A 26,587-nucleotide genomic window follows, 5' to 3' on the forward strand; every position below is an offset into this window, starting at 1 on the left:
AGCAACACAAATTGGACAAGCTCCTGTAACGCCGGCCATGCTCCTGTAACGCCTGGGGGCCTGAAAGATGGGCATATGGAAATACAAGTCCTGCAGGACCAATGCTACCATCCAGTCAGGGGGGGTCCAAGACAGACAAGACCGGGAACAGTGTGAGCATCTTAAATCTGTACTTAGGCAGGCAGCTATTGAGAGAACAGAGATCTAAAATAAGACACATGCCTCTGTCATTCTTCATTACAAGGAAGTAACTGGAGTAACCTCCAGTTCCTACCTCCAAGGCCCGAACCCTCTTTATAGCTCCTTTGGCCAAAAGAGCCTGCGCTACCCGCCACAAAATGGTAAAGTGTTTCTCTGTCAGTTGCATTGATGTGTGGGATGGGAGACAAGTGTTGCGAAATAGGCAAGAATTGAACGGCACAGCCGCGCTTAACAGATGGATGACCTATGCGTCTGAAGTATGCCTTGCCATCCTTAGAGGAAATGTCTAATCCTGCATCCTACAGGGTGGGTGTGACGTGGTTTTGTGGTTGCAACAGGGGCTGGGGACAGAGATGCACATTGACCCCGAGTCTCTGGGTAACCATAGCCTCGACCACGAAATGGCTGAGCAGATTGCTGTGCCTGTATTAAGATCTGGCGTACGAGTATTGAAAACCCCAGGTGTAATAGTGACACAGCACGGATCATCTAGTAAAGGTAAACTGCCTTAGGGAATGTGCGGTGGTATTACATTCCTTAAATCATTCCAAGGCTGAGACTGTTTTTTCACCAAAATATTTACAGCCATCAAATGGCACGTCCACTGAAATTACTGGACATACCCAGTAAAGCCTTCAGAAGTTATCTAGGAGTAGCACCAGAGCACCACAATTCTATCCACTGTGCAACCCCAGCTGTTGTGTCGAGGCCAGACAGTATCACAAATTTTGCGGCATCTTGGCATTCTGTATGGTTTTGGCTAAAGACGCCCATAGGTCCTCAAACTACCAGCAGGATTTTACCAACTGCATCCCATAAGGCATGACTGTAGCAGTCCAGAAGGCAGCTGGCATTAAGTGACCATAATGCAAGGTTACCTGGATAAAACACGCACAAGACAAATGCATGCTTAGGCTCATGGTCAGGAGTCATCATGGGAAATGAGGTAGGGTTGCTCTGCTGGTGGACACCTGGATCATTAAGCTCTCAGGCATAGAGTTTTGTATAAATAAATCAGAATCGTTCAGTGCTGGTCTATGGTGATGAGCTAGCTGTCTAATAACTGGGTGACCAGAACATGGCTTTGCCCAAGTGCTCAAGATGGTGGCTGTTAAATGGTAATAAAGGTTTGGTAGGTGCTTGGCCAGGCCGAAGTACCTATGTGAAGATGTTGGCTTTCACCTCCATTGTAGTAGCTGTAGGTCAAGGACCTCTGCAGTACACCTCATGACCATTGCAAAAGAGGTACTCTCCTTAGTGGCAGGACGAGGAGAAGAAACAAGCAACGTGTCTGGGGAAAGTGTCTAGATGACCAGCATTCTGTAGTTACGCATATGAATTGTCCTCATCATACTGAGTGGGGAATCTGTTCCCTTCATCTTCGTTATTATCAGAATCTGATCCAAAGAACTGAAGCAAGGTATGAACTCTACTATTTGGTAAGGGACGCAGCCTTGGTTTAGGTCAATTTCGAAGTCGGCTTGGAGTCAGAGCCCACTATATGTATCGACTCCTCTTCTGAAGCCAGTGGCGTCAATGAGAAAGAATCTGACACAGAGAGTGGTACTAGAATGGAAGTTGGCACCAAGACTGGTGCGGAACTAGTTGCAGGTTCAAGAGACACAGACAGTGCCAAGGGTGAACCTGCCAACGGGATCCCAACTGGAGGCCTCCACAGATCATGGAGTCTTGAAAGCGCACCAGAGAGAGCCAGGAAGGGTGCCATAAATATTCAGCATGGCCTCTCTAAAGGCCTCAATAAGTTGAGACATCTCCAACGGATCCAGAAACTCTAGTTGCATTGGGACTAAACTCTGAATCAGCTCCTCAGGTGTTTAGGAGCAAGATCAAGAGGTATGATGAACCCTTTTCGCAGGGGCGGCTCCTCAGCTATGGCAAAGCAGCATCGTCCCACTGCTGAAACATAGCAGTTAGAAGAAAAGTAAAATGACAATAAAACTATGTTATTGTCATTTTATTTTTATTTCCTGTCCGCCACCCACAGGGTGGGGGGGGCCAGGCCACATCATCACACAGCAGGGGGAGGAGGAGTGGTAGGAAGTAAAAGTGCCCATGTCGGTTTGGCCAGCCAAACCAACATACGCACTACTGGCCAAACCGACATGCGCACTTGGATATCTCCAGGCTGTTCTTTGGAGATGTCCTAGTGCTCAGGGGCACAGGCTCCCACACCCTGCTGGAGTGCAAAACTGGCCCGCTCCACCCAATCCCAACGCTTCTCGCATGCTGGGAGAATCGCTGGGATGGGTGGGGGCTGGGAGCCTGTGCCCATGGGAATTGTACTGCCGGGACACAAGCAGAGGAGTGGCGCTAGAACAGAAAATGCAGTGGCTGGCAGGAAAGGAAAGCTCATATTTTTATTATCCCCCCCACCTTGGATTGGCAGCAGCCGCTCCTGCCCCTCCGCTCTCCAAGTTTGGGAATGGTAAGAAGGTTCTGATTCCCATTTCAGTGCCTAATAATTTGCTTAAGACTTCAACAACAAGGGCCTGCCATGGGAACAGGACCTTCATTTAGACTCTGAATGGTCATAGCACCGAGCCTTCTGATGCTTGGCAATGTAGAGTTTTGTCTCGCTGTCCTATATGGCCTTCAAGTTCATCTGGGCACAGTTGTCGCAGGTCCTGAATTTGTGCACCAACCCCAGGCTCCACAGACACACCTCGTGGGAATGTTATGCTATGTTATGTTAATTGTACTTGTACCGCACATGACTACTCATGAGTGTCCCGGCACGATGCCTTAAGGGGAGCAGGCAGCTAGCAGATGAAAAGATGTGTTTTGAGATTTTTCTTAAATGCAGACAGGTCTTCAATGCTGCGTAGAGCCAGGGGAAGTGCATTCTCCGCTGCCGCCGCCCTGCAAGTCAGAGAACTGCCGCCCAACCTTTGGCACTGAACTCAGGAATCTGTCAAAGACAATAGTTTGTGACAGTCAATACAAGGTTTAAACCTTTTCATTTTGGGAGATGACATGTTGTCCCATGGACACTACAAAATAACATTATTGGAGAATAAACTTCTCAAAGACGAGAGTAGTAAGCTCCGGATCAACTTATGAAGTCGTGGAAAGAAAGGAACAAACATAAGAGCACCTGGGTGTTGCTTCTATTTGGCCCCTCTCATCACTTCCGGAGCAGAACAACATCAGTGTGAATTTGCACAACACCACTTACTGTAGCACAGGGACATTGCTTTTGAGCTTTCTTGATCCAGTATGACCACCTGGGGGAATATTCATAAGGGCAGGAATCTGTGGTTAGACGTTTTAATCAGAATGTAACTGTTTCTCTCACTTAGATGTTAACATAAATCCTATTTCTCCTGCAATAGCTAGAGTGCTATTCATTGTGTCCTAATGTAATGTGTCTCTAAGCCCTATTGCCTTTTAAGCAATGTATGTGCTACATTGCTGTCCCTGGGGAATTAACCCACAGAGAATAAATTGGTTCTCAAATTGTATTGTTGGCCCGGGGATCTCAGGAACAAATGAAACACAAAAGATACAGCTTTATATTCACCAACTGCAAAAGAACTACAAGAAAAGGTTACAAAGAGAAAACTCAAATAACACCTTGCGTTTTATTAATTCCCTCATCTATAGGAACTGCATGATTTCTGACCTTACCTCAAACTTTGCGGTTTTTTTGATGCAGCAGTTGACAACTATAATCATAATCCTACCTCATTTCCTCCAGGAAGCCTGTTCATTTGTACAAGTTGACCCTCTGTGTCCAACACCAGCTCTGTGTATGTAAGAACATCTTTTGGATACACTTCTCTAGAACCCCACAACTTATAGAGAGCCTGCAAGAAAAACAATGACACACTTGGGGAAAAAGCAATTACATTTAGGAGGATCATACAAATAAAATGTATGTATTGGCACAATATTCTACTCACTATTTTCAAGTATCACTCTGTAACAAACAATACAATATCAAAAATAAAATCTGTTAAACAACCTACTAATTTGCACAACTTTAAAAACACTAGTTGGACAAGACAGTTGTCTTAGTTATGTATAGGGAAATAAAGAAATTCCTAATTAACTGGCATTTATAATAAAAGTAAATATGTGACAACACAGTTGAGCTAAGCAACCTCAACGATCCTTATCAGGGTTTAACATATATTTACTTTACACATCATCATACATGTTTTAAGCAAGTTCAACACATCTGGATTTCTCAAAATGACACATTAAATATCTACGATTTGACTAGCATTATCCAGGTTAACGGCTTCAAAAAAACTGTGAAAAACACTCAATACCATTTTCTATACAGAAAACCTTTAGTATACCGAGAGATTTTTTGAAGTGGCGTTCTTGTAGTTAACATTTCTCTAGCCTCCAAAATGACTACACCATTCAAGGAATTGGAGAGATTCAACTAATGGAGGTAGGGGAAAAACACTTCACTGCTCTAGTTTATTTTTAAACATATACTTTTATTTTATTAAGTCAGAAATATTCAAAGAGGATATGACATCCATAAAAACAAAATAGTTGTGAAATAACCCTGTTGCAAACACATGGGTACACAAAAAGTCCCAACTGGGATGGAACAAGATTGCACATACAGAGAAAGTGTAAAAGGAGAAACAAAACATAAACCAAGCTTCTTAAGTGAGCAGATGTGCTTTTGCAAAAGCCTGTTCAGACTTGTGTATTTGCCGAATCTGCCCGCCAGTCAATGGCCCACAGCGGGATTGGGGACCCCCAAGATCTAGCAATACAGAGCCTAGCAGAGACAATGATTATAGACACCAGCCATCTTATCCCAGAATCATACTCCATTCTATATCCCATCATTATCTCCGTAGGGGTGAACTGTGTTTTAGAACCAAGACATGCTGTTATTAATTGAGTCATGCCTTCCTGAAATTTCAGGAGAGCAGGGCAGGTAATAAACATGTGGAGAATATCACCTGCTGAGCAGCCGCACTTAGGGAAGCTAGTTTTATCAGCGCCAGGATTCCCACCCCACTTCATAAATTTCTCTGGTGTATAATATAGCATGTAGATGGTCTTGAAATGCTGTAGTTTTAGATTAATAGAGTGCACAGAGACATCCACCATCTCCAAAGCACTATACATTTCTGATAGTAAAAGCTCACAGGAGTGCATGTTGCTCTACTTAGTAGCTAGGAGTGGCCCATCATCAATCCTGTGCTCACAAAACCCTTGATAAATTGCATTAATTAGGGATTTCCTGCTTGCCTTATGAATGTATGACACTGACGTAGATTTCTAAAGCGACTGGAACCTTACACCCAGATAGAAAATAGTCCCTTAACCGCAGACATTTTAAAAAAAGAGATGAAGGAGTTCAAAGGAAGTCTGGAGCCCAGCAAAACAAACAAATCCATTCACATCAAAGCTGCCCAACAGTTTCCACCCCTAATCTTAGCCAAACCCTGCATATTGGATCATGACATTCACCTGGAAATGAGGATTATCCCCATAAAGGCATATTGTTGTGTATTAACTGAAAAGAATATTTAGCACATATTTACCGCCAAATGCGTATAATATCCCTAATAAACTTAAATCTTACATGCTTATAATAGTTGGGGTCTAATATTCTACAGAAAAAAGCCTACATTCAGACCCTAATGCCAATCGATAAACCAAGGCCAAAAAGTCTGGTTCTGCAAGCGTGTTACACAATCGGCCAACAAACCCAGACCAAAAAACGAACTTGAAATCACGTAACTGCAGCCCTTGCTGCTTGTACGTACATTTTGATGAACGTAAAGCACACCAACCCAGCTAAAGTCCCAGATAAAGCTGCTCATGGCCCCTTCTAAGCATTTAAAAAAAATGCTAAGTGGAATCGCCAGAAATAAATACAAAAATGTAGGCAAAACATTCAGTTTTATAACATTGCAGCGACCAATGATACTTATCCGGAGCCTATTACAAAAAACGCAGTTTTAGAAATGACTGACTGCAGCAAGGGCTCATAATTCTGTTTAAAAATGTTTTCAACCTGTGCACTCAGACTGATACCCAGATAAGTAGCTGAGGATGTTACCTCAGTAATTGTGATAGTCGGCTTGGAATTCAGCAACGGGTGAGTTTTAGGTATGTTTAACTTTTAGACTGAAAACTTTCCAAATTGATCTTGGCAACTTGGCACATCGCTCTGAAGCGCTCTTTGGACATTTACATATTGATGACTCTGGCATTTGGGGCACATCGCGCTGAAGCGCTCTTGGGGGCATTTGCATACCTGATGACTTTGGCATTGTGTCAAATCACGCTGAAGCGCTTCCTGGACATTTGCATATATGAACTCTGATACATAGCGCCCTTGGGCGTTTGAATATTAATCTGCCTCATTAGCATATGTGACGTGTTGTGTAGTGCAAAAAGGTTGTTGGAAATACTACTGTGATATTTAACAGTGGTTAAAGCACATCATTTCGGAAACTTTGTGTCTAAAAGTCAAGTGACTCTTTATGTGAATGTGTGCTTCGTTTTGAAACCTGGTTGTTTAGCCATAACATTGTATCCTTGAGAATTATGGGAACAGAAATTGCCAGTGAAGCCTGAGAAGACGTACACAACAACTCTTCTAAGCATAACCTGTTTTTCTTTTACAGGTATGTTGTCATTGCTTAACCCATGTTAAATATAGTCCGAGTTTACAAAGAATGAAAGGAAAGTTAATCAAGGACAGCGTCTCGTTCCAGGTTTCCCTCCCCGCAGTACCCACTCAGTGCAGTAAAGCTCGAGTCAAGGCAGCTGGAAGGTGGGCTTCTTGAGGGTACTGCTCCTGAGGAACCCAACGGAAGTTTACCAGTTCTGACAATGTTATTGGCTTCAGGAAATAAATTAAAGTGTGAAAGGGGGCGTGGCTTGGACGGCAGTGGGAATGGCCGCCTAACCTGGAGCTCCGCTCTACAGGAGAGCGATCTCGATCCCTTTCCCACCGTTTTCGAGACTCACTGCAACTGCTGATCGCGGACTTCGCTGCCTAAAGGCATGTGGCACCCTCCGGATCCCTGAACGGGGCTGGCCGACACTTACTTGTGGACTTAAGCTGGTTTTTTCACTCCTCCACGCGCCGACAGCGGTATGAGTTAAAATGGCGCCTCGGTGTCAGGACGGCTTCGCCTGACGGAACGTAGTGTCTTCGCGCCCTACTACCGCAGAGCAGGACCGAAGTATCCGAGGGAACATGAGCCGCTCCAACGCCACACAGATCTCCTCTTTTAAGGTGAGGATTACCACCTAACCGCCCGCATCATTAGTTTGTTCAGCACGTCCTGCCTGACCCTAAAATGGCGGCTCCTCCAGTTACGCGAGCGCCTTCACCGAGCGACTAGAGAGCAGGCAAACGAAGGGAAAGTAACCAACCACCTCTCCTGACATTATATAAAGCGATCTAACCAGCGCTTAGCCAAGTTTCGACTGGGACACTGCCCCGCTGTTTACCACCAATAGAGGATTCTCTACCAACCACAATCCTACACGACTAAGTACAGGGTGAGTAGGGAGAGCACCTCATTGGCCCTGGTATCCCTAACAAGTCGGCGAAAATCAAGTCAAGAGGCAGAAACTTCGTCCAGCATATGCCCTCAGACCAGCAATTGCTCTCACCAATGCCAACATGAGGAATGGGTGCTGGGGTGCTACTATTATTGCCACGTGGAGCCGGTCCCCTACAAGTGAGTCCCATTAGCTCTTTCCTTGTCTGTTGAGGTCACTAACCAACACAAAACCAGCGCTAACGAACGTGATAATCTGCCCACGTTCCTGTGCTTCTGGTGACTGTCACGTACCACCTTCGTATCCGTGTGGCTTTAGGTTCCTGTCCACCAACTCTTGCCCACGCACTGGACGCTGACCACTGCTTTATCGCACTCGACATCTGGACCCTCTTGATTCAAGCTCTTTCTACACAAAATCAGCGGGGTTAATAGTGCCAAACTTCCCTAACACAATGGCTAACAGAGAAGACAGAAACAACCCAAAGAAGGTGAAACCAGAACCTCTGATTTCCGACTCGCCCATTAAAAGCAAAGCGGACATGGCGGCTACGATGGAGATGATCTTGAAGAAACTGTCAGACCTTACGGATATCTCCAAATCAACCAAAGCCAACACGGACTCAATGCAACTTGAAATGACTGCAATTAGGGCCGACATGAGCGCTTTAACCTCGGGCCTGGGAGCCGCAGAACAACGGATTAGCGATGTGGAGGATCTATCGCGACAGTCAACATCCAGGATCCAACGCCTGGAAGACACCACCGACGCCCTCAGACGCCATAATGCGGAGTTAGAGGACCGCAACAGACGGGGGAACGTTAGAATTTTCGGAATACCAGAAAACGCGGAAAATGATGCTGATTCTTGCGTGGCCTTCCTAGAATCATGGATCCCATGATTACCAAGACTGAGTTCCCACATGGCCTCGAACTCGACAGGGCGCATAGGATCCCTACCTTCATGAGCAGGAATGCTAAAGGCCCCAGGCCAATGATATGCAAGCCGCTCAGATATCAGCACGCTGATCTGATTCTCCAATATGCGAGGAAAAATCACTCCATTAAATGGGAAGGACACAGGATCATCTTCACGCAGGACTTCTCCAAAGACACAGTGGATGTACGTAAGGGCTTCCTGGACCTCCGCCCTAAACTTAGATCCAAGAACATCCCCTTCTCTTTCGCAGGACCAACCAAGTTCAGAATTATGATAAATGGCCACCCGAGATTCTTCACCGACCCGAAAGTCCTGGCGCATCTTCTCGAAGAATGTCCAACGCAAGAAATGGACCAATCGACCGGCTTCTCCAACAAAAGGAAGACCACGTGCCCGACTCAACAAGATGGAGCCAGTTAGATCCATGTCACTCTTCAATCATCCAGTGGACCGGCATAGGTTGCCTCGACGGAATCCTCCTCCATAGAACTTTACTCGACTCGTGACACGGGCTCCTAAACTCTGCATGCCAGGCTCATCGAAGCTACAGTACCGTGAGTTTGTAAGCGTGGCAACCTATGGCCAGCATAATGACTTCATATAGCATGTGACTAGTTACGATTTGTGAATGCTTATGACTCACGCAAGTTATGCATTTAGACCAATGGGTACTCTTGTACATTTTGCTCATCTCAAAGTAGCGCCTCCACTCTGGATCTTGACATTCCACATACTTAACACATGATGGGAGTAGCGCATCCCAACGAGTATACCATGGTCGCGTCTATTAGATACTCTCATAATCTCTACACTGCCCTTTACCTATTTAGTCCATATTAGGTCAAACTTGTTATGGCCTGTTAATCGTATTAGTATTTTGCTAACAATCTCCTTTAGGCCACTTTCCTGTTGTTTATACTGTTGGTTATACTAACCGTCTACATTCATCTGGGATTGATAATATGCACTCATTATTGTTATTGTTACTCCTGTTTTGCGTAGCATGGTACTGTCGTCGTACTCCCTACGTACGTATTTGGGGGGGAGGGAGGGAGGGGGGAGAGGGAGGGATCATTTAGAGAGAGGGGAAAAGAGAGAGGATGTAGGAGCAAACACTTGGCAGAGTCTCAGTAGGTTCCCTCTCATTTTGTATCACACTCTGTTTTTTTATGCTAATACTTATGTTTCACAGAGTTGCCACACACAACTCGCCACATCAAATCCACTTTATCCCTTATTGTTTCCACAACCCAGGCTGCAGGTACGCATCACAACACTTGTATTTATGCATATTGTCAAAAAAGGTTGTACTGAAATTTATCCGATTTTGTCAGATTACGGCACCCGAACTCGTCGCAACACCCCGCCAGCTTCCCAACGAGCGATGACACATTTCATCGATGGCTAACTCCAACTCAATTAAAGACGATCTTAAAGTGATTTCACTAAATGTCAAAGGACTTAACCATCCGGTGAAAAGGCGGAAAGTGTTCGACTATCTAGCAAAAGCGAAAGGAGATATCGTTCTTCTACAGGAAACAAAACTTTCTGAGGAGGACTTGCGATTCCTTAACATACACTGGTCATCCCACGTCCTGTCCTCTCCTGCGTTAAAAAAGAAAGGTGGTGTAATCACACTGTTGTCTAAGAATGCCAATCTGACACTGCTATCACACACTCACGATACAGATGGTAGATTACTAGTGACTCATCTACGCAGAGAGGACGATCCCATACATGTAGTGAATATATATGGCCCTAATTCCGACGATCCCACATTCTGGGATTCAGTCTCTCGGTCCATTGAACATATCTCCCAAGATGAGCTACTAATAGTGGGGGGCGACTTTAACCTACCCCTAGACCCCTTACTAGACCGACAATCCAAGTGCTCATTCCACCCCTCACGATCACATGGGGCCCTTCTCCGTCTCTGTGAGCGCTACTGTCTCAAAGATTCTTGGCGACTACAGAACCCCGATGGGAGAGACTACACCTTCTACTCTGCCCCACATAACTCCTATTCACGTATTGATTTCATCCTATTATCCACCTCATTCGCACACCTGATTGAAGAAACTGGTATTGCCCCCAAACTGGTGTCTGATCATGCATGTATTCACACCAAACTTGCAGGCTCCCGCTCGATTCGCCCGCCTAGAAGGTGGCGTTTTAACGACGAAATCCTTACCAACATAGAGGACAAACTTAAGATAGCGGATGCCATCGAGGAATACTTAATCCTAAACGATACCGCTGATACCAAGCCTAACACTCTATGGGACGCCCTTAAGGCCACAATCCGTGGAGTCATCATAAATATTAGAGCTAAAACCAATAAAAAATTAAACAAAGACCTGGAACAATTGGAACGAGATATCACAATCCTAGAAGACCGGCACAAGGCCAACCCTCAAGACCTCAATTCCCTCGACCTTCTCACTAAAAAGAAGTATGAGTACAATGCCATAACTAGTAAAAGAGCGGGCGTTTGGATTAACCGCTTCAAAGCCCTAAAGCTTTGCGAAGGAAATAAAGCAGGTAAAATGCTGGCTTCGTATCTCAAACATAAGCAAAAGCTGTCTACCATTTCATCAATAAAAGACGCCACAAACACTACCCACACAAACCAAACTAAAATCCTTGATACATTCAAATCCTTCTACGAAGAGCTTTACAAGAATGACAAATCACTGGACATAGCAGCTTGCACCGGATACCTTGAGTCTCTAGACCTTCCTAAACTCTCAGAATCTGACAAAACACGATTAGGTTCCACCATCAGTAAAACAGAGATCGCAGAGGCCATCAAATCTCTAAAAAATAACAAAGCCCCCGGCCCAGATGGCTTCACTGCTTCTTTTTATAAAGCCTTTGAAAACCAACTTACCCCCACGCTCCACACTGTTCTCAACTCTACGGCGTCCAGTGGATGTATCTCACCCTCTATGAGCGAAGCCAACATAGTCGTGATCCCTAAAGAGGGAAAAGACCCGCTCCACACCAAAAACTACCGCCCCATCTCTTTGATAAATCTTGATTGCAAGATATATGCCAAAATCTTAGCGAACCGATTAAACGCTGTTCTTCCCAAATTAATAAGCCCGTCGCAAGTTGGCTTTCTGAAACATAGGATGTCAAATGACAACACCAGACTTCTGAGCCACATTTTAGAGAAAGCTAACAATTCCCAATCCCCGATGGTTGCGATCACCCTGGACGCTGAAAAGGCCTTCGATAAGGTTTCGTGGTCTTTCCTTCAATACTGTATGCGCTCATTCAATCTCGGACAATCGTTCATCACAATGGTGATGGCCCTGTACGCCTCCCCCTCGGCTCGGATAGCAGTTAATGGCACCCTCTCTGACCCATTTCGCCTCTACCAAGGTACCAGACAGGGCTGTCCGCTCTCTCCTGCACTCTTCCTTTTGGCCCTTGAACCCCTTCTAACTGACATCAAAAAGAATGAAGATATTCAGGGAGTCTCCTTTGGAGATACTCAGATAAAATTGGCAGTGTATGCTGATGATATATTAATTGCAACAGAAAACCCGGCCAAATCGATCGAGGGTCTCATGACCTCAATCAGCAAATATTCGTACCTGTCGGGATACAAGTTAAACAAAGATAAGTCCGAAGTTAAACCACTAAACATCTTCACCACCAAAGAAGTTCTTGGTACCTCAGGTCTAGCTTGGCAGACAGGAGCTATAAAATATCTAGGAATAGAGTTTACCGACAAATTAATGAGCACCTTCACACACAACGAAACGTTGACATTGACAAAAGTTAAAAGAATCCTTGACGGCTGGTCCCCACGATTTATCACTTGGTGGGGAAGGATTGAAGCTATAAAAATGATGATATCACCGCTAATCAACTACCTGAGCACTATGCTGCCCCTCACATTCTCAAAGGATTTCCTTTCCAAACTTGATAAAGTAATTTCCTCCTTCCTTTGGCAAGGAAAAAAAGCCAGAATTAGCATAAAAAAACTAAGGCTGGATAAATCCCTAGGAGGCGTCAACCTGGCCGACTTTAGGCTCTACCAAACCGCGTTCTTAGCTAGACAAGGGGCTTTTTGGCTCATTCCCCACCCAGACTACACCCCAGTCTGGCTGATGGTGGAAAGATCCATTCTGCGTGGCCTTCCCCCCTCCACCCTCCTCACTACCAAACCACAACCCACTGTGTCCTCAGGTACCATCTTCAGAAACACGAAGGCTGCCCTTCTTCACTTAAGCAAATTTTTACCGCACCAATTTTGTAAATCAAGATGGGAATCACTGTGGAACAACACCAGACTGCTATACAAAGGGAAACCAATGAATAATCCTGCTTGGATAGAAAAGGGTATACACTTCCCTCATCAGCTGTTTGATGGTCCGTTGCCACTCACTTTCAACGACCTACAAAACAAGTTTCAACTCCAGAACATAGACTTCTATTACTTCTTACATATCAAAGTGGCCCTCTCCAAAACAGACTTATCCAACATCACCCCCCCCCTTCCTGGCTACCTACACACGATCAATAAACTGGGTCATCAGGTGTCCAGAATATACAAACTGATCCGCCCACAGTCCACGAAGCTGACAACATCCACACAGTCCTTCTGGGACTCATACTCTTCCACACCAACCTCGGAAGCAGAGTGGGCCAGAATATGGGAATCTGCCTCTCGACACAAAATCAGCCCTACATTATCCCAATCTAAATTCTGGCTTCTCCACAAAGCTTTTTGGACTCCTAGGAGACTCTTCCTGCACAACATCAAGGAAGATGATTCCTGCTGGAACTGCACGGCAGAGGGTGGGGACCTTGAACATCTAATATTCAAATGCCCCTGTGTGTCCGAATACTGGGATAGAATTTTCGAATTTATCACCAAAGTGCTCCATGTCTCGCTCCCGAGGGAATTTGCAACCTTAGTCATGGGTTTCACCAAAGCTGTTAACCTCAATGAAAATGATAAAGCCCTACTTGACTTACTTTTGACAGCAGCGGTCAAACTCATACTGAACAACTGGAAGGACACTGGCAAAGCTTCTTTCCCCCACTGGCTCAACTGGGTATCGAACCTCAGAGGAGCCGACAATATTGCGCTGGCAGCTACACCTTGGCGCCCCCCCTATAGGAACCTATGGTCCTCGCTGGACGCTCACTTCGACCTATTTAAACCACCATGATTATGCACATATACACCCTGCCCATAGTTCGGGCTGCCTACCTGCCCAAGCGACTATCCTCATTGACTTATATGACTACCTTGCGCCACCTATGACTGTAACCTTTGTAAATGTACTGATGCAATGCCTGTGCTTTACATTACTGTTTTTGTTTAAATTGATTATTGTTTTTCGTTCCTTATGTTAATTTAATTTACCCCTCCTTTGTTCCCGTTACACTTGCGTACTTGCTCTTGTTGATACCGGAACCATGCATGATTTCTGCTCACGCCTGTAATGCTTACTCATCTCTCTCAATAAAAAATTCTTGTGAAATAAAAAAAAAAAAAGTGTGAAAAACAAAAATAACGGACTGCGGTGTCCCTAAAGTGGGCTCTGCGCTCAGCATACAGATACAAAGCAAAAAAGCAGCTGCCATTGCCCCCAGTGTAAACAGATGAAATAGTACTCACCCACTTATTAGGCAGGCCCTGTAACAAGCCTAGTAAAAGGTCCAGTCGTTATGGGCGGTAAGGCGGTAACAAGGAGGGACTAAAAAGCCTTTTTATGAATCAGAAGCCAGCATTTAAGAAGGACCATGAAACAAAGCCAATGACAAATGTGGGTGGAGAGTGGGCGGGGCTGCTAGTGCATACCCTAATACAGCATGCCTCGCAGAGTGAGCAGTGCCTGCGTGCTGCTGCTAGGCTCGACCTAAAAAAGGACGAAGAAGACACCATGCAGAAGACTGACGACATCTACTGACTAGGCCCCAGCCCTACCGGCCTGTTTGCAGCCCTCGAAAATCCTGCAAGGAAACAATGCCTGTCCAGCAGTCAGCGACCTCCACAACGCCTGGGAGGGCTGCCTACCTCAGAAGAACACCAGAACTCCAGAGGACAGCAGCTCTATCCACAAAGAAAACAACACCAAGGACTCAGGGGCCCTCTGGATCCGCGATCCTAGACCACTCTGCACCCGACGCCTCAGGGCTGTATCCAGGTGGTCCACCAATCCAGAAAAGGTTCCCCAGTGATCCAGAGCCCAAGTCCAGCATTGGCTGACTCCTCTTGCACTCCACACCGCTGCCTGCACACTGAATCTGGAGCCCCCCCCCCACGGTGACCAGCTCTGGTAAGAAGAATCTGATGTCAAAGGACACCCCTGCACCCAAAGCCTCTAGGCCTTGGTGAGCTGAACCGACAGTGCCGCTAAGACCCTCAACATCTCAACTTACCTCTGCAGTTATTGGTGTCCTCTGTGCAGCCTCTGGTTCAACGCCTGCAGCCTGTTTGTCAAACGAGATTCCTCATTGAAAAGCATTGGGTACCTGACTCTGTATTTTCACCCTGCACCCGGCCTCTGTGCTGGTAGTGGTGTATGTTTGGTGCTGCCTTGGGCCCCCGTGCTTGTTCTAACACCAAAGATTGGCACCTGCGACCGATTTACCTACGTGCAAGCAGTGTGGTTCCAGGCGCCCCCAGTCTCCATTGAAACACATAGGGCCTATCATCGAATTGGACCTCTGCACCCGGCAGCCTCTGTGCCAATGGTGGTGCAGACTTTGTGCTTACCAGAACCTTGCCCTCTGCTAACATTAACCCCTGAAGACTGGAACTGTAAGTTGAGTACTTACCTGTAAAACTGCATTGCCGATTTCCTCCATAGGATAATATTGAACTGTTTGAAAATTTAATTGTCAGCTTTTAAAATACTAAAGTATTTTACGTGAAAAACGTACTTACTTTTTTGCAAAGATGATGGTCTTAAAATAAAACTCAAACAAAGCTTGTTTTTCTAGAATTGGTGAGGATCTCCTTTTTGAGTTGTGTGTCCGTTAGTGGTCTATGCTGGTGCATTAAATATCTTACACTTCTCTGGGTAAGCCTGAGGCTGCTCGCACACACTACCACTAATAGAGCACGTTGGGTTTACTTTGAGCCCTGTACGCTTCTGGGGGAATCTCTGGACAATGTGCAAAGTAGAACTACTTAGTGGTATACCATATACAGAGCCAGATACCAACACCTGCAGAGCATCTTTAACTCTCTGAATAGAACGTGGATAAGTTTGGAGAGCTGCTTTCAGCAGCTTGCGAGAAGCCGAGCAAACTGCATTGAACCATCTGAAAGAAGGTGACTCAGGTGGTACAGAACCAGGAGTAAAACTGTGATATTGACAGACATATACCTTTAACTCCATCTGTTTCACATGATAAAAAAGCTAGAATGAAATCCATATTTTCACTGATTACTTTTCGAGTAAAAACTATTAAGTGAATCTTATCCCATTTTATCCTTAACTCTATTCTTCAAATATCCTATCTTGCAAGTTCTTTTTGACAATCTACAAGATTTCAAAATTAGGTTCCAGTAAGCAGTAAGGGAGTTGTGATCACTAGAACATTTACTAATATTTTTAAATCCATAAGCAACAGGGAAAGATCAGCCGCCATCATAATAAAGTCAACATTACTCCCTTTAGAGTTTCTAATAAAAGTGGGAATTTGATTACCCTTTCTATAAATTATGTGACTAGTAAAAACTAGATTATAATTCAATATTGGTCTGTTTAAGACCTATCCATAAACAGCATGTTTAAAATGTGTCACATCTTTATTCTTCAGATCCTGGAAACCACAAACCACTTCACTCAAAGGGAGAAACATAAAAACTACCCACCCAAATTAATTAAAAACAAAAAAAAGATCCAACTGATCCTATCACGTTGCTAATACTGTGGCTACAAATATTATAATAAAAATGACTCAACAATATACCAAATTCTTCAAAGGAAGAGAGTGATGTAACCAAGAAGTGGGGCAAAGACCAGAATTTTTACAGAAATAAACATCCCCCCCCCCCTAGCCCTCCTCACAACTGAGGGTGTGGCTTGCTGGATAGAAGCATGAAAAACAACAATATAAAATGTTTCTTTCATCCAAGCTTCATGGCAACATATAATGTCAAAACCTATAGCAGATGACACCTAATTTGCATTTTCAAATTTAATATGTGAAACCAAGAATATTCCATGTAACAAGATTCAGATCCTAAAGGATGCAAGTGTGTTTTGGTCCAAAGCAAACTCTGTTGTAGTCATGGATAAATGAGAGTTTGGGATAACAGCCATTCATCAGTGTTCGAGCTTTCAAGTGGCTCAAAATGGATCCTAATAGGATTGCTGTAGCAGTCCTTTGTTCCAGGGTGTGATCTTTGGTCCAACCCAGAATTAGTGAAAGGATTTATTAACAAAGGGTTTGGTTTCTTAAGAAACCCAGAGGTTGGGTATTTCATCCAGTTTTTTAGCCAAATAATGAAGGCGTTGAAGAAATGTTTATAAGTATTGAGTCCCAAAAATGTATCACAACATAATCCCCTTTTGATTTCTTGCTAGTTGGATCACTTATCCAACTCTTCGGGTTAGAAGGATCTCTTTAATCTGCCCATCATGATTGTCGATTTGGACCTAAACCAGTGAGCAGTTTCACGTTTAGCGCCAATCTATCCTCATTTGACCCAGTAATTACCAGCAGCACATCCTTAAGCACAATTACATAGAGGGTACCGTCCTGCAGTAGTCGTAGAATTTTTCGGCCTCCCATATTTAATTAAACGGGGCCCTTTTATATACAATGAGTCCTTTTGAGAGCTCTTAATGACTGGTCGTAATGAAGTGGGAGGGGATTTCTATATTATATCCCTGCCTTCATTTTGTGCAGCCAGGCCACCAGTTGTAATTAGAGGGTCTATGATTTCCAATTTGTGAGGCCTACCAGATTCATCACCACAATTAGAACTATTAGTTCAGGGGATTAAATGTGCTTGTACAAGCGACTGCTACACCAAATCCACAATCTTGGCTTCAACTTTAGTGCAAAAATAATTCATTAATGATTCTGTTTTCAATAAAAAATTGGTTACAAAGTTACAACACACTTTTTGTTGTCCTTTGTTACCCTACTCCTGGCATTGTCCTGTTGTCCTCATTTAAGAGTTGGTCACTGTATAGGATTTGATCCCTTGCAGCCATAACGGATGGGCATTGTAAGGGTACTGACTTATTAATCAATGTAGCATTGCCGTCTCTTCTTTCCTAAAGTAGATGGGCTTGATAAAATTAAATACTTTCCCTTGGATCAGCTGCATTATCCAGTGTAGTACAAATAGTAGAGGGTCTAGATTCAGTAAACTATTTGGCCCCCGACGTTTCACCAGATTTAGGACTTTTGCCTCCTTTCTGAGAACACCCCGCATGATTAACTACTATAATTCGCGGTTTCAGAGGGGATTTCGCAATTGCTGCTGTGCAGCGTCAATCCTTTCCCTCCACATTTTCAAGTTCAGACGTTATCACTCCCATAACGGTAGCCATATAATTAGAAATAGATGATTTTTTTTTCTCTATCTTTTAAAGATGTGGCCTTTCTATTCCCCATAATTGCACCAATAACAGCTTAAAAGGCCTACCTTGGGGATCGTGGAGGTTTTCAGAAAATTTGAATATCAAGACCAAAGGGAGGTGGCCCTGCCTCGTACAGGAGTGGACGGGCACAGACTTGCCAGTGGGTGTGGAGAGTTATGTAGCAATGGGGCAACCCGATAGACCACTGGACCTGGGCAAATTATGGTACAAAAGATAATGTCACAGTGGAGAACAGTCACAATACATAAAGAAAGCAAGAAATGGTCCATGTTATCTAATCTAATTCGGGCAACACCATTAACTCATTCCTCCAATGGTTGTGATTTTATTTCATCACAGTACTGAGGTGAATCAAATTATAAGGTACAATGTATTTCACATTTAAATATTTTAGGCAGGTGCACACAGGGCAAAGTGACGGGTGCATGGGAGGGATTTGTGAAAAGTGATGTGCAGAGGGACGATAGTGGGCATATATACAGCAGCAATCAATAATAACAACCTATTCGGCCAAATGCCTTGCATATACATAAATGACAAATCATAACATAATTGAGTAGATGCAGATATGCACTATCTGTCATCTATGTTTGACAATAAAACAAAACACTGTTGAAGTTTCAACCCCAAATAAATCAGCAAACTTGGTGCCCTGGGGGTGGGGTCTTCATCAGGACCGACGTGAGGGAAGGTAGTGGGCACCAATAGAAAACAGCGAGAGAACTTCAGGCAGAGGATTTGGATGCTGGACCTTGTGGGCTCTCAGAATTTTCGCAGATGATCATAGTGAGTGATATGCAGTCCAAGGTTGATCAGTAACCTATGGCTGTGGGCTGCAAGGGAAACTGTTTGGAGGGCTGATTAAATTCGCCCACTCAGCGCTCCAAGTAAAGCCCCGCCTCCTAGGCCAGCAGTAGTGTGGAACACAGTCCTTGCCCCCCATACATCCACTTGATCAAGTCTCACAATGAGGGCGTGGAGCGCTTATTAAATGCGCCCGCTTGGCCCTCCAAGTGAAGCCCTAATTTCCACACCAGCAGTAGTCTGGTACACATTCCTTGCCCTCTAGGCATCCTCCAGTCCGGCCCTACATTGGGGGCTTGGAGGGATAATTAAATGCACCTACTCAGCACTCCCAGCGAAGTCCCACCTCCTCGTTTGTCCACAGTCGGTGGCCTCGCAGAGTTCGGGTTAGCTATTACTGACAAACCCAGAGAGCTTGGTAATTTATCTGACTGCCTGTGTGACCTTCATTTTCAATTTATTTGCCCATGTGATGGGATGTCCCTTGGACGCTGTTGGACCTTCCTTTCCTGGATCTTTATTTTTTAATTTTTGTAGTGACATAGGTCAGGTTGCTATTTTCTTGCAATGAGGAAGACCGTGTTTACTTGGTGTCGAAACATTAACTAATTGGTCTTAATCAGGTTTGCTTTATGTACCGACGGAATAGAAAACTGAAAAATAATTTCCGAGCTGGATTCTATTTCGTATAAAGTTGTTAGTATGATTCAGACATTTATTTGTATGTTTATAGGCACACTTTTATGCTTTATTTTTGTTCTTCAATTTATTTGCACTTGCACTGAGTTGTCATGTGTAGCACCTACTCTTTAATAAGAACTGTGACTGCTACGTATACATATTTATATGGGTGCATATAACCCACATTTGTATAGCGCACAATCACCCGTTAGGGTCTCTAGGCGCTGGGGGGCCGTCGGGAAGATTAAGCAAGCTATTGCCCAGAGTCGCATGGTGCTGGGCTAACCTGCCGCCGGAGCCTGGGATCGAACCCTAATCCCCAGATTCCAGCATCAGTCGCCCTGGCCGCGGCGCCACATATACAAGTACAATCAATGTGCAACCGATGATAAAGGATTATATTTTCAAACCATGAATTTATAGCACATTGATTATGTCAGCAGAGCATTTACGTCAGGGAGCCCCAGCAGCCGCATCAAATATCATTTTCGTAAGTGATTCCTTCTGGAACAGTTTTTTTCATATGCCCGCCTCCTAGGCCAGCAGTAGTCTGGAAAACAGAGTCCTTGTCCCCAGGCGACCACCAGTTTGTTAAGAAGATATTAATATCAACATTATTTTTTGATCACCATGGTAATTATAAAAAAGTTAGACTTTTTCAGCACATTTGTACTTCGCCTTTAAAAAAAAAAAACTAACATATTAAACTGCTTCTAATGTCTTTTTGCAACACATATGTAACAGCTTTTTTGATATGTTTCATTTTGTACTAAAGATTCTATTTTGAGTCTTGGTGCTTGCGAACATGCTCCCTCTTTCATATGAAAGAGCTACACACCAATGATTTAAGTGGTTTCTTGTAAAGGTGACAGTGTGACCATGAATTATAAAGAATAAAGTACCCCCTGACATACATAAGGATAATGACCTCAAAGTTTGATAACCTTATGAAGGAAGTCGGTCTTCAGCCTCGTTCCGCTATGTGGTCATGGAAGCCTTCTGTGACTTACAAGATCCTTACAATGCATGGCATGGGGTACTTTATGCTATATATGTTATTTCGGGACGTAACTATCTGATAGATTATTATTTAGTGTATGGAGTATAAGTAAATTTAGCTTCCAGAAGCAAGTTTCCTCCTCAAATTACTTTGGATGAAGGTAGTGATGAAGGAAAGAAGAAACAATCTAAAGAACCATCACCAAATTGTGTCTAGTCTGAAATATTTTGAATCCTGTAAGCATCTTATCCAAGTACTGAAAAAAAGCATACTAACACCAGTTTAGATGCTCAACAGGAGTAGATCCAGGTTTGAGTATTTGTACATGTGTGTGGGTGACCGGTCTCATCACTAACTGGATGAGGGTACTGTAGGAGAATGTCCCCTTTTTTTCACGGTCACCCTCACTTTTTGACACTCCCACTTATGTTTTTTGACTGTTACACACTGGGATCCTGCTAACAAGGCCCCAGGGCCAATGCTCTTTCCCTAAAACAAGGTACAACGGTCTGGTTGTCAAACAATTAGCATACACTTTAGCACCCCAGTAAGTCCCTAGTAAATGGCATAGGTACTAAAGAGGGTTGTTAAGGGCTGCAACATGTATTATACCACCCTAAGGGATCCCTGTAAGAAAGTGGCTCTGTATATACACTGGACCAAAGTAAGGTACAGTGTGCAGAGAGTCCACAGCCCCCCTAGGTTTTGGCAGAGGCTAAAGTTAGATTTAACCTTACTCTCTAAAGTGGTAGCTTGGTCGAGCAGTAAGGTAGTATCAGAGGACAGTGCAAAGCATTTGTTGTACACACTCAGTCAGCAAATGGTCTCACACACTCAAGAACTGAACTCTAGGCCAATTGTTTTGTATCAAAAGATATAGTTTATTTTTAGAACCAACAATGTATCAAAGTATACTTTCTCAGAATGAAATACTTTGGTTAGATACTTTTCAAATAGGCAATAGACTTTTTGATTACAATAGCTACAGTTGTTGCAATAGGCAACACAATTTCAAACACAATGTAATATTGAGCTCAATGGGAATTTCGAGTTAAATGCAATTAGTTACTTTGTAGATTACTTTTCTAACCACAGGACTGGATCCTAGATTCAGTCCTGGGACATGCACTGTAAACAGTTAACTTAAAGCGTTTTGGTTACAGTTGTGATTTTTAAGGAATATTATTGTATTTTAAAAATTGACAAAAACTTTTTCACATAGAATCACCAATGTTATCCTATGGGAGGAAATTGACTTAGCAGTTAATTCAGGTTATGATTACTTTTTTAGGTCTCGGCCTAGCGAAGGCTGCGCTTGCACAGTCTCGCTGGCGAGATTTTATGTTTTTTAGTATGGGGGCTTGAACCCGCCCCTCTTCTCCATTGGCTGGCTTCCTAAACGGAGGCCAGCCATTAGAGGAGAGGGGCCTCACTCCGTTTAAGCCCAGTCTTTTTGGGATTCGGGGTGTGTTTTTTACTTTCTTTCTCTCCTCTTCCCATTGGCTGGAATTTTACCTTCCAGCCAATGGGAAGCGGAGAGAAAGAAAAACACGCCCCTGAATCCCAAAATGACGCTGCGTTTCTCCGAGGCATTCCTGTGTCGCCTCGGAGAAATATGGTGGTGTCATGGCGGAGCTCGCTTGTTTAAGATTCCATCAGTGCTTTGTTATCAGAAAAACATACTACTACTACTACTAATAACAACAATAACAATGCTTTGGGCAGTCGGTGGGAAGTTTATGCATGTATTAGTAGTACTTTGGGACCTCCCGCAAAAAGCCTCCAGCTGAGTGCGAGCATCGGGACAGCCAACCCTAATGCGGGACAAATAAAAAAAAGGCCAGTTGACTGCCCTAATTGTTAGGAACACAAAACACAAACATACGTTTGTGACAGTTGCCTGATTTTAATATGACTGATACTCGCGACGGTGACGTGCAGATGCGCAGGCCATGTGATGAAAACTTTCACGATGTATGTGGCGTCGATTGTACGGAAGAGAATGGTCCCCTACCGGGCGCCGCCATGTTCGCATACGGAGAATCGCACTACCCAGGGGTGCTGGCTTACATCCTACCCACCATGTTGTTGTTTTAGGTAGCGTCATAAAATGCCCGCCGAGAATGGCTGCCTTTTTCCAAGATGGCGTCGATGAGGGAGAGCGACACCGGGTTGTGGCTGCACAACAAACTGGGATCCGTGGACGAGCTATGGGTGCCGCCGAGTATCGCCTCCCTCCTTACCGCCTCCATCGACAACATCCGTCTCTGCTTCCACGGACTGTTCTCGGCTGTCAAACTTAAGCTGCTCCTAGGCATGCTGCATCTTCCCCGTCACACGGTGGACGAGGTGAGGACCACAGGCGGGAAAATTATTTGAGGACTGGCTGTCAGTGCTCGAGCAAAATAATTGAAGGACACTCTGTGCGGATTTCAGTCTTTGATCAGAGAGGGGCTGAGTGTCTTGCTGGACGTCTCTAGCGTGTGTTATGGGTGTTTAAATCAGGAAAGCAGTGACTCGCACATCCTTTCTTCCTTGTGCAGCGGACGTATCGTACAATCTATTTTACTGTATTTTTCAAACCGAAAATATATTTGCAGCGACATTGCTGGGAAATAGTTTCCACTCACTTGTCCTAATATGACACGTTAATCAATAATCAAGACCACGTCCACGATGTCTTTTGGAACTCATCATTGTTGTTGTTTACTGTAAAGGCATGCTTCCCTGTGAGCACAGCATGCAGGGTAGTTGGCCTCCTAGGCTACAAGGCAGGCCATTCAGGAGGCCGGCGGCAGGTTTGCTTTACCTAGCGTGCCGGTGTCTAGCAGAGCGGTGTCTTTTCTCCACTTACGAGCTGGAGTCGCACTCAGACTTGTGTTGGACAAGACTATGAGATAGGAGGCGGGTTTTAGTTTTCATTTCAGAGTTGTGTATCGTGGCGCACCCACACTCGCAACATTCACCTGCCCAGGCCTTCACATGTTGGGGCAAAGGGGTACACTTGTCCATGCCCCGCCGGTACATAAACATTATCTGCTCATTTGATCGAGGCTCGTGGGAGGGGGACCGGGGTACATTAGTCCAGTCACACCGGGCGGTCACGCTGGGTTCTCGTTCCTGAAATGTGTTCCTTTGAGCAGCTAAATAAGGTTTTGAAAAAACTGGAGAACATTCGTCCATCATTCATACAGATTTTCTTATTCTGTCCCGCTTGGTTATGCTGCACCCTGAGCGTTTAAATAGCAGTTACATCTTACATCACATCAGAGGCCTCCTGGAAAAATCGAGCTGTATTCTGTGAGAAGCAGGAGTCATCTTTATATACAACAGCAAACGGTGAATAATTATGCATGGAGAATTGTTTCATTTTCCTTTTTGTTTTCAACAAAAGGGTAGACAACCATTTGTGTGCTCTGTGTGTGTGTGTGCGGCTCTCTCTGTGTGTGTGGCTCTCTGTGTGTGTGTGGCTCTGTGTGTGTGTGTGTGTGGCTCTGTGTGTGTGTGTGTGTGGCTCTGTGTGTGTGTGTGTGTGGCTCTGTGTGTGTGTGTGTGTGTGGCTGTGTGTGTGTGTGTGTGTGTGTGTGGCTCTGTGTGTGTGTGTGGCTCTGTGTGTGTGTGTGTGTGTGGCTCTGTGTGTGTGTGTGTGTGTGTATGTATGGCTCTGTGTGTGTGTGTGTGGCTCTGTGTCCACTAATACTCTCTACTACTCTCTAATACTCACCTATTGCCATTGTAAATGACAATACCATTTATTTATGTTTTTAAAAAAAACAAAAAATTAAAAAAATGCCATTTGCACTGCCAATAGCTCTAACTTTAACAAAGCAGAGACCATTGCATTGTAAATGCTTGTCTTACTCAGTGTTGGATCCTGGATCCAGCACTGGTGCATCACATGCAAACAGTTGAAAGAATGCGTTTAACCGCTTCCGTGCGGCGCGTTAGCCGCGCCCTGTGCTGGACATTCCAGAACAGGGCGCGGTCGTGACGGAACCGTTCCGTCATCAGCACAGCTCAGCCATAACTGATGACGGAACGGTTCCGTCACCAGCATCGAAGGGGTTAAGTCAAACAGGCAATTTTTAAGGAATATTTGTAGTTTCTGAAAATCGACACTTAGAAACTTTTCTGGTGAAAGCAGACAATGGGTTCCTATAGAAGGAAATTCAAGTTACTGGTAAGTACGGTTAAAAATTACTTTTCAGGGTCAGTGCTGGGCTGAAGGATGCAGTACTGGGTTCTATCCTGATAACAGGTGAGTAAATCGGAATTAGTTGTTTGGCTGATTTTAGATGAATAATTTAAAGTCCCAGAACTCCACACTTAGAAGAATTTTCAAGTGAAACCAGTCAATGTTATCCTATGGAAGGAAAGTGAATTATCAGCTTTTGGGTAAGCATTCGACTGGCAGAGTTAAGGTTCTGGGCATAGACTCCAGGGTCTCCCAGGATCAGGTAGGTACATTTGGTACACCCTCAGCAGCACAGGGGCAGCTGGATGCAGAGGTAGTTAGGCCCAATGTTATCCAAAGAGAGGCAGGGGCCTGCGGTTGGTGGCTGCTGGCTAGCAGGCCACGCGGCTGTGGGAGCTGGGCTCCTGGTCACTTGCTGAGGGCAAGTGGGGAAGTAGATGAGGACAAAGGTTACACTGCTTAAAGTTTTTTGAACAACGACACACGAATCATATCATAAACTTTTTTATGGAATTTGGTTCAACTTGAATACCAGTGCCGAGGGTGAGAGGCTTATGGAGCAATAAGTCTGCTACTCTTTGGACAAAGGTTACACTGCCTGAGGCACTCGGGAGGCTGGGTGCAGGGTGCTTTTGAGCCTTCGGGCCCTCAATGTTATACAATGGAGATCTTGGAAAGTGGACAAAGGCTGCAGGCTCGGGGACGGAGGATCTTCAGGAGCGACAAACACTTCGAGGGGTAAGTTGAGATCTTGGAGGGTAGGTAGGCACCCCGGAGTTGGGCACAGGGGGCCGGGGAGCCTTTTGACGTCGAGAAATCTTATCCTCTGCTGGTCGCGGTTGGAGGGGTCCCTTGTTCTGAGGCTGCAGGCGTCGTCGGGGTAGTCGAGGAGGGTTCTTGGGCACTGGATTCAAGGTCAGAATCGCTGGGGGGACGTCCTCTGGGTCTTTGTTCACTCAGGCACAGGCCGCGCTTGGCGGGTGCAGAGTGTGCTAGATGAACAAGTTACTTACCTTCGGTAACGCTTTATCTGGTAGATACAATATCTGCCTGTGGATTCCTCACCTTGTGAATATCCCCTTGCGTCAGCAACATTCGGAAATTCTTTTTGTAGCCTCGCGCCGACGTGGACTCGGACGTCATAGAGACACGACATCGCTCGCGACTCCGCTGACGTCACCGACGCCTATAACAGGCCCACGCCGGCATGATGACATCAGTTCCGCCCTTTTTTCCGTTCCATCGAGGCACACGGACGGACCAATGACAGTAGAAAGGTTTACAGTATACACAGTACACAATAGTAAGGGCAAAACACACAGTGTAAAGCAAATGCAGGAAAGCAATAGAAACATTTCCATGACAGCAAAATATATATACATTACATTACAGTAACACTGGTATAGAAGAGTGAACAACGGGGAGGCGGGCGGGTCAGTGAGGAATCCACAGGCAGATATTGTATCTACCAGAAAAAGCGTTACCGAAGGTAAGTAACTTGTTCTTCTGATAGATACATCTGCCGTGTGGATTCCTCACCTTGTGAATAGAGTCCCACAGCAGTCCCCACTCCCGGAGGAGGGTGTCCACTCTTCTAAACCAGGAAATCCTGAAGGACAGAACGCGCAAAGTGGCCGTCCCTCCTCACTTCGG

General features: G+C 44.8%; 1 protein-coding gene across 10 annotated transcripts in view; it reads right to left on the reverse strand.

Annotated features, from left to right (window-relative positions):
• Positions 1 to 26,587, reverse strand: part of ACACB (acetyl-CoA carboxylase beta) — a 2,338,068-nt gene that overhangs the window by 861,059 nt on the left and 1,450,422 nt on the right. For all 10 annotated transcript variants that reach the window (XM_078667379.1, XM_078667377.1, XM_078667383.1 and 7 more), the window contains one exon: positions 3,906 to 4,028. In XM_078667379.1, coding sequence (XP_078523505.1) covers positions 3,906 to 4,028 — 123 coding nt within the window. The remainder of the gene's footprint in view (positions 1 to 3,905; positions 4,029 to 26,587) is intronic.

This window comes from Lissotriton helveticus, chromosome 11, assembly GCF_964261635.1.
Source record: "Lissotriton helveticus chromosome 11, aLisHel1.1, whole genome shotgun sequence".
Lineage (NCBI taxonomy): Eukaryota > Metazoa > Chordata > Amphibia > Caudata > Salamandridae > Lissotriton > Lissotriton helveticus.